The sequence below is a fragment of the Erigeron canadensis genome, unplaced genomic scaffold, assembly GCF_010389155.1.
Source record: "Erigeron canadensis isolate Cc75 unplaced genomic scaffold, C_canadensis_v1 Conyza_canadensis_unscaffolded:10, whole genome shotgun sequence".
NCBI lineage: Eukaryota > Viridiplantae > Streptophyta > Magnoliopsida > Asterales > Asteraceae > Erigeron > Erigeron canadensis.
Window position 1 is genome coordinate 109,897 of NW_025215493.1, and position 8,932 is coordinate 118,828.

At 35.0% G+C, this 8,932-nt stretch overlaps 1 protein-coding gene across 1 annotated transcript; it reads right to left on the reverse strand.

Moving 5' to 3' along the window:
- Positions 1–1,642: 1,642 nt before the first annotated feature.
- LOC122584192 (protein phosphatase 1 regulatory inhibitor subunit PPP1R8 homolog) lies at positions 1,643–3,299 on the reverse strand. Its single transcript, XM_043756414.1, has 2 exons — positions 3,113–3,299; positions 1,643–2,922 (listed from the first exon to the last, which is right to left on the reverse strand). The coding sequence occupies exon 2, from the start codon at positions 2,908–2,910 to the stop codon at positions 1,843–1,845; it is 1,068 nt and encodes a 355-aa protein (XP_043612349.1). The 5' UTR covers positions 2,911–2,922; positions 3,113–3,299; the 3' UTR covers positions 1,643–1,842.
- Between the last annotated feature and the right edge of the window lie 5,633 nt (positions 3,300–8,932).

The following is an 8,932-nucleotide window of genomic DNA, read 5'->3' on the forward strand; positions in this document are numbered from 1 at the left end:
AAAGCCCACCCCAAGTTATCTAGCTTACCTAACCTGATACTGTAGTTAATTTTTGTGGTGAGGTTAATACAAACTATAACAGCTTTGGTGTTTGTTTGGTTAGTAAGCTTAATTGAATCAAACTAGGAATGAAGTCTGTATAATTTCAATTTTTAACCATAATGGAAATGAGATACTGTTTGAAAAGGAAGGAATAATGCATGGATTACGGGGGGTGAGCACGATTAGATAACCATTTTATATAGATAATTATCAAACCGTCATGTACTGTGTGTGAACCATAACTCTTGGAGTGATAAAACTAAATGTCAGGTTTCCTAAACCCGTCTACTAATAAAACTAAAATGGAGAAGCCGCTTTTAGCAAACCCGTATTTCCGGTGAAATGGAGAAGTTAGTTTTAGCAAACCTACAGTAACTAGATTTAAGAATTACACCAACAAAATTAGGATGAATCCAAGTCCTTATCTAGTCTTGGTTACAGTCCCATAACCACCCCATTCTTATTACAAGAAGAAAAATACCATCCTGGTGTTTAAGGGCTAGGAAACAAGCACTAAGGTAAATTATTAGACTTAGGTACTTCCCCATGAAATTTTGGATGCCATTAACTTAGTTCATTAATCCTAAACCCTAACCCCGATTTCCCAATGAATCCTCTAAATCCGATTTCCAGATGTTACAAGGTGAGAAGAGCCAAAGTGACACAACAGGACTTAATACAAACAAGCATACGAGGTAACATCTGGAAATCGGATTTAGAGGATTCATTGGGCTAGGAAACAAGCACTATGGTAATTCATTAGACTTAGGTACTTCCCCATGAAATTTTGGATGCCATTAACTTGGTTCAATAATCCGTAAGTGCCATTAAACAATACCAGAAGAACGTATTAGGTTAAAGCATATTCTTCGGACGAAAGTAGTAAATTCCCATCAACATGTGGGACCCTCTGGTAACTAATGTGCCGCATATATCAATAACAATATCTCAGCTTGTTACAGCTGATCAACCGAGTATTTTCCCTTGCAAAAACTTAGCTACTTCATGCTTTCCATAATTCCAAGTAAAAGAGAAATATAAAAAGTGCATCACAAACATTAAATAACAGTAGTAAAATCACGTGCCGTATCACAACGCTTTACCCAATTTTATGATAGCAATTAAGCTCACAGATTCCTTTATTAACTTTGTTCTACATCCAGTTAAATTATTTATTAAGGGTGACGGTTTCAACCTGAGAGGTCGAATTTGGTTAAATAGGTCAAATGAAGAATACATGACTTAATAGAAAATAGGTCAAATGTCGCCTGATGTGTATGGAATCTTGTTAGGCGATTTAATATCAAGTTTTGTAATCTTAGTTATAATATTAATTATGTATATCTAAATTAAACAAGAGCATACAGTTGTTTTATGGGTCGGCCAATCCAACCAGACTCATTTTGACATAATACCTGACCTGAACTCATTTTGGGCACCACATCAGCTATACATTCATCAAAGTTCTAAATAGGCATATATGATTCAAGGCCCAACACTCTACTAATTTTGTGGTTTCAACCAAACATCTAGAGTTTAGAGATTAAAGGTTATTGAAGTACAGCTTTTGCAGATGTTTACAGAACAATTGACTAGACTGTAAACATGAGAAGCATGAGATTGATAGTATAATTAATGATAGTAGGGGCATCAAACAGTTGTTCTCCATTTTCTCTGAGTAAGACTAATTCAAAGCCACCCACATCCACAGGTATCAATCAAGTTGAAGGTCCATATAGCAAAAAATACATAATAGAATCTAAAATGCCAATTCACAATAGCACAAAGTACCTGTCTAAGCTAGCCGAACAAATCATCATCACTATCATCGATATTACTGTTTGATCTTACAGGTATAGCTTCCCTTCCTCCAGAAGGATTAGAAGAATATGCCCAGGAAGAACCCGCTTTGGTAGACAATGAATCTCCATAAAGATCATCGTACATTCCAGCTTTAGGAGGAGCTTTAACTCTGTTTAGGACTTGTTGTAGTTTATCGGTCACACCATTTGGGGAAATACTAACTTCCTTTGATTCCTTTCCTCTTGGTATTACTGTCGTCTGTACAAGAGATTCATATTTCCCAACAAGACTACTACCTTCTTTAACGCCAACAGGGCCAGGCTCGGTATCAACATCAGCACCATCAGACACCCCAACAACTTCAACAAGGTCTCCCCCCACTTGATCTCGGAATGCCACTCTTGACTTCTTACTTCTCTTGGAAGGTCTTTCTGTGTGGTTATCCAAAGAGTTAGAGAGCCTATGACGATTAAGGAACGTGTTATAAGCTAAGACGGCTTGTTCATCAGAGGGGGGAGGGGGAGGGGGGAGATTAGGCAAGGGGGGAGGAGGAGGAGGGAAAAGGAGAGCATTGTCTTTTTTCAAGATATAAACCCGAGTGGAAGCAGCAAAGCGTAAAGATTGCCCAACCTCGAGCTCAACGGGAGAATGTTTGGTCAGCCTCTCATTAGCAACAAAAGTGCCATGAGCAGAACCCAGATCAATAACATAAAGACTACCATTTTTATGAGGAACAAGAGCAGCATGTTGGCGGGAGACAGATTGATGATCAAGGACGAAATGGCAAGAGTGAAGTTGCCTGCCAAAGATGTGGGTACGCTTATCCAGAGGGATGCGGTCAAGGAGTTGACCATCTTTAAAGACATCAAGAAAGAAAAGACCAGGACGGGGTTCAATGGCCCAATCAGGAGCCTGCCAACCTCCAACAACGGTGGAATCTTTGTTGTTTGCGGAGGCTGAAGAATCATCTTTCAAGGGTTGAGAATCTGAAAGGGTTTGTTGGAAGGGTTGTAAAGTTTGTGCCTTTTTGAAGCGTTCAAGACCACCACCTGTTCTACCATACATGGCTCTGCCTGCCTGGATTAATTAAAATTATATATAAATAAATAAAAAGTGAATGCTGCAAACGAAACTAATAATCCCTGATTATAATGGAATAAATAATACATCTCAACCAAAATTAATCAATAGCTTGAAAACTTATCCCTAAAAACTACTCCATTAATAGATTGATTGAGTGAGTGCGAAGGAAAGAAAGAAAACCAACCTTAATACATAAATAACAATTTAGAAGAATAAATAGTGGAGGTTGGAGCGATGGAGGAAGTATTAATTAATTGATCCTACTAGTAATTGTTAGTTAATCACTGATTGGAATCAATTTCTTTTCCAATTTGAATAAGGGTTTCGATACAACTGTGAACGGAGGGGATGGACCAAACCCCCTTCTACTCGTTATTACCAAAATAACCCTCTGCTCATCACACGGTGTAATAAAACAAACGGACAGAAGTCCGAATGTTTATTGATGAAACAATCTCTTAAAATGTGTATCTAATCATTACAATTTAGTTTGTTTTTTTTTTTTTATGAAATTTACACTGCATTCTCGAATTTTGTTAACAGAAAAGAAAAGGAAAGATTGGATAGGGGAATAAAGGATATAAGATTACATTCTAAAAAGTCATTCTCAAGTTTAAAAGGAAACTAAAAGAAACCCGTCTGCAACCACCCCTTCCACCTACAACCGCCACCTGCAAACCCCCCCCCCCCTCCCTGCAACCACCACCTGCAACCACCACTTGCAACTGCCACCTGCAACCACCTGAAACCACCACCTGCAACCACCGCCTAAAACCACCTGCAACCGCCACCTGCAACCCCTCCTTCCCTGCAACCACCACCTGCAACCACCGCCTGAAACTACCACCTGCAACCACCCCTCCCACCTGCAATCACCTTTCCACTTTCTTTTCCATCCAAATCAGGCCAAAAAAATTTTGAAGGAAAAAACCCTGATGATTTTTCCTTCATTCCATTTTCTTTTCTTTTGGAAAAAAAAACTCAAGAATGCAAAAAGGTAAAAATTCCTATCTTTCCTTTTCCTTTCTATTGAAAAAAAAAAACTCAAGAATGAAGCCTTAGAGAAACTCCACATGGTGAAGCTTTGTACGTACTCAGATAACAAGATGTTGATTATATGTCATTACAAATATTCAGAGAAAAAAATTCAACGACTCGTCCGTCCCTAATTATTAATAAATTTATAATAATTATAATTCTATATTGAATGTTATAGGATTTGACTATGCTTTAATTTTATTTTTTTAGAGGTAAATTTCGCTTGAAAACTCGTGTTGTGATTCAACAGTGGGAGGTCCAACCTATGTTGTCTTAACCGAGTCCGTGCTAGAAAGCTCCTTGGTCTAAATGTTTATTTCAAATACCCGATGGGGGAAAAACCTCAACTAAACCGCTCGAAAGCACGACGATTAATAAGGGTTCCTTACAGACTTGAATCTGCGTATATTCAAACCAAATAAAAGGACTTCATATGTCCTCTCCAAAGCTTGAATACAAAACCTAATGAATGTGGAATGAGTTTTCAACCATTTAGCTGATACTCTAAAAACATGTTTTAATTATTATATTAAAAAACTAATTGATAGTTTTGGAAATCATAGAAAACAATAACAATTTAATTAGAATTAATAACTTCGAAAAGTTATTAACCGTTTAAAAATGTTTCCAATATAGATTATGATTTAGATATATCCTTTACCATATGAATATTATCTAATCTTGTAATTATAGTAAAACCTATATAAATTAATAATGTCGAGATAGAAATATTTTATAAAATTATCGAGATAAACTTTATCGATAAATCAATAAATTATTGATTTAAAGATGTTCATGTATTACCTTCAAATTTTTCATATCCAATACAAGAGTAAACGACATACTTTGTCCATGTGGTTTACTCAAATAGTCAAGTTTCGTCCCTGTACTTCAAAAATGTCATGAATCTTATGGGAAGAAAGGCTTCACACTTCGTTCTTTGACTTGTTGACCGTCAACCCACCTCTCTTAACCCCCACATGACTCCCACTTGAGGGGTATTTAAATCTTTTACAAAGCTAAAGGATCATAGATATAGTTTTACGGGATATTTAATGGTTTGGAGATATATACATAAAAACACATGAACTGATATACATTAAAATTGATTGTATAAAAGACTCACCACCACCACTTTCCTTCATCTTCAATCTAGAAACCCTAAAATCAAATACTCATGACCTAATCTTTATCTTTTCAAATTCATCAAAAAGAAGAAGGGTTATTTAAGAACTGACAAATAAAAAAGAACGCGAGAACAATTTTGGACCACAGATTTCCCCCACCTTTCTCTCTCTTTAAGTAAATAACAAAATTAATCAAAATCATTCAAAATGCTTTAACTCACAAACCGTAAATCGTTCGATGAAACAAAAGGTATGGGTAGTTTTAAAATCTCGTCCTCTTTCATTGGAGATGCAATTCGATATAATTTTGACGACTTTTTAATTTTCGTTTTTTTCCCTTGTACTTGTGTACCTACACATGTGTAGGATCTTTGTTTTCACATGTAAATTAGTAAATAAATATTGTACACAACAATGAAGGTTAACGAAGGAGGCCGACAATCCATGGTGGAGCCATGGTGGCCAAGGGCGAAGCCTGGCAGTCCATGGCTGAGCGAAAGCGGCTAAGAGCGGAGCCCGTTAGGTAGATCACCCATCACCGAACACCCCCTATAACCTATCACCCTCTATGACCTATCACCCTCAATGACCTATCACACCCATCAACTACACTTTATGAATATCCCTAAGGGCGAAGCCCGTTCTGAATCACAGTTTTCGTTCAACCTACACACGTGTAGATTATGTGTCAGTATAAAAAAGATAACGAAAATTAAAAAGTCGTCAAAAGTATATCAAATTGCATTACTAAAGAAAGAGGACGAAATTTTAAGGCTACCCCTTTTTTTTCCATCTAACGATTTACGGTTTGTGAGATAAATCATTTTGAATGATTTGGATAAATTTTTTTATTCTATAGAAGAGAGAGAAAATGGAACAAAATGAGTAGTTCAGAATTGTTCTCAAATTCTTTTTTATTTGTCTGTTCTCAAAATAATTCAACCCTTATAAAAAAAAACCCCTAAAATCATATATACATACCTTGTTTTAGTGTCATCTAAATAATGTGTCAATTTTGTTTTAATTTATTGATATACTAGTTTTATTGTTAATATGGATAACATTTTTAATTAATGTATTTTTATATGCAGTTTTTGAATTTACGTATTTAAAAAAATGTTATAAGAGAAAGATGATTTAAAAAAGATGAAAGATTTTTATTAAAAAGAATAAGGTGAAAATTTGATAAAGTTTAATGACTCTTTCCCCCCAAAAAAACGAGGTCAATGAACTCTATATTTCATATGAATGGTGTTAGCAATTATCAATATTTTTCAAACTATATGCGCTTAGCAAATACCAATGTGTACACTCAACCAAATATGCAGTCATACAAGATGTCTTCATTTCTACATATATTTTAGATTTTGATGAGTTGTTTTCTTAAAATTCAGCCTCCTGCTGCTACAAAGCAAAGTGGTTTGCCTTAGACTTAAAACGCATATTATAGTAGAATCTATATGCACTGCATCACCTAAAAAATCAAATGGATTTACCAAAAACTAAAAACACGACCAAAAACAACATTCCTTTTCTCATGAACAATCCATAAAATTCGGACCCTTAATTCAATACAAACCTAACACACTGGTAAACTATATGACCAAACATTTGATCACTTATGTTATTTTTCCAACATAATTTCCTTTACATCTTTGTTGTTACCATGATAGGTATTGCATCTCTGCTGCGAGGACAACCTATAACCAGTTTGTTATACCATTGGAGCTAATGAAAAATAGCAATAGCTGTATAAAACAAAATACACATTTGGTTGCGTTGATTCAAAAATTTAGATCTTCACTGCATGAACACACTTCTAAACTATATATTACACTGAAGTGTTGGGTTTTATAACTAATTATCACAACAAATCACAAAGCACGTAACGGAAGACAAGATCTATGCAGTTTAATTAATTAACCAAAGTATAAAAGATGTACCTTATAATGGAGAGATTGAAGATAAGAATAAGGTTTAACTTAACCTCTCTACGATTGAACACTCAACGGTGGAACGTATGTATGCTAGTACTTGATCAAGAACTCACAAACCCGTTGTGTAATACTCCCTTAATTCGAAACCCATATGAACCGAAAACAAAATTTGTTGCCGAAAACAAATCTATCCACAATTCATTGTAGTATTGTAATATATATAAACAATATATATATATATATATATTATAGTATGTACTTCGTATGGAACAAAAATCAAACATATGATTCTTGTTTTCCTTTTATTCGACCGAGAGAAAAGAGAAGCGAAAAGGTGGTTTTGTTTTTGCAAATCTAATTGTCATACAAAACCCTTAACCCATGACCTCTATATATAGGACAATTAGTTAGGGTTTCTAAACTTGATGGGCAAGTTTAGTCAAGGCCTAAAACCCACTTGGAATTTTCGGCCCCCCTTTTTGGGATTAATTAGAGCCCAACTCTAATTCCTAATTTACAATTAAGTCCTTCTCTTTTAATTAATAAACATATTTAAACAATTGTTTATTAATTATTTCGTGATCTAATTAATTAATAAATTACAATTAATATATTAATTAATTATAGTTACATTCACGTTGAGGTGTGGCCCAGTAGGCTTAAATACTTTTCGGACATACGTTCATTTTACGTGATCATATTCTAACAGCTCCTACTTGAGCTCGTAACGAATGAAGGTAATAACATTGGTAAGCGTCTAGCAACACGCCAATGCTCCCGAAAACATTTAAGTATAGTTTTAAATGGTTAAGGCATTTATTATCCCTTTGTTCCGATACCTTTGTTAAATATGAATATGGATCGAGATCATTTCATAATTTAACGATTATGTTTCTCATTCTATAACTAATTAATGATTACCAAATATAATCGAGAACTATCTGGATTTATTTGGGCACGACCATGCAAACATCTTAATTAGTCCTAATGAGGGCGCCAAACGGTATCATACTTCAATTTCAAATTGAAGGAACAAATCCTATATTGACTACACGTGTCGGTCATCATATTTCACGACGCTTTCTGAAAATAGCTCTTTATGTACCCCTTTATTCAGGTGAGTTAGAACTATATCAAGTAAGTGCGATTCATATATGCTGACCTACTTGTATCTCAAGTCAAAGGATCAATAAAAGTAACCATTTGCGAATTTCACTTAATGACGATGATCCATAAAGCGATAATTCGTTAGTGGGGTAGTCCGATATGCATCCGCTATGGATATCATGTGAGTTTGGTGGGATCCATCCATTACATATTCCAAGAATATAACCAATCACTCACATTTGTCTTCGTTTAATTATATTCCCATATAATTAATCGATAATGGACAATTTAGAATATTCAATAATATATAAATTATTAAATGAAATATTCAAGGATTAAACATACAAATATAGGACACTATTTAATATTGAATGAAATCAAACATATCAAGTACTTTATTTCATTATGGAAAATATAAATTGTTTAACATCCCTTATCCAAATACCGAAACAACAGATTTACATGAAATAACTAGCTAATTTAAGACCTCTGCCCTTGGCATGCCTTTCAAACTTGGGCCTAGCCAAAGCTTTTGTGAAAGGATCAGCTAAGTTAAAATCTGTGTGAACTTTGAGTAAATTGATCTCCCCTAGTTCGATCTGAACATAGTGATATCGTCTAGCATAATGTCTGGCACCTTTCTGAACTCCAGGTTCGTTGGCAATGATTAATGCACCAATATTATCACAGTACATATCATTGGGTAAGTCACTTGAGGGGATCACGTCAAGCCCGCTAGTGAACTTCCTTATCCAGACTGCTTCCATTGCGGCTTCTAAGGCGGCAATGTACTCA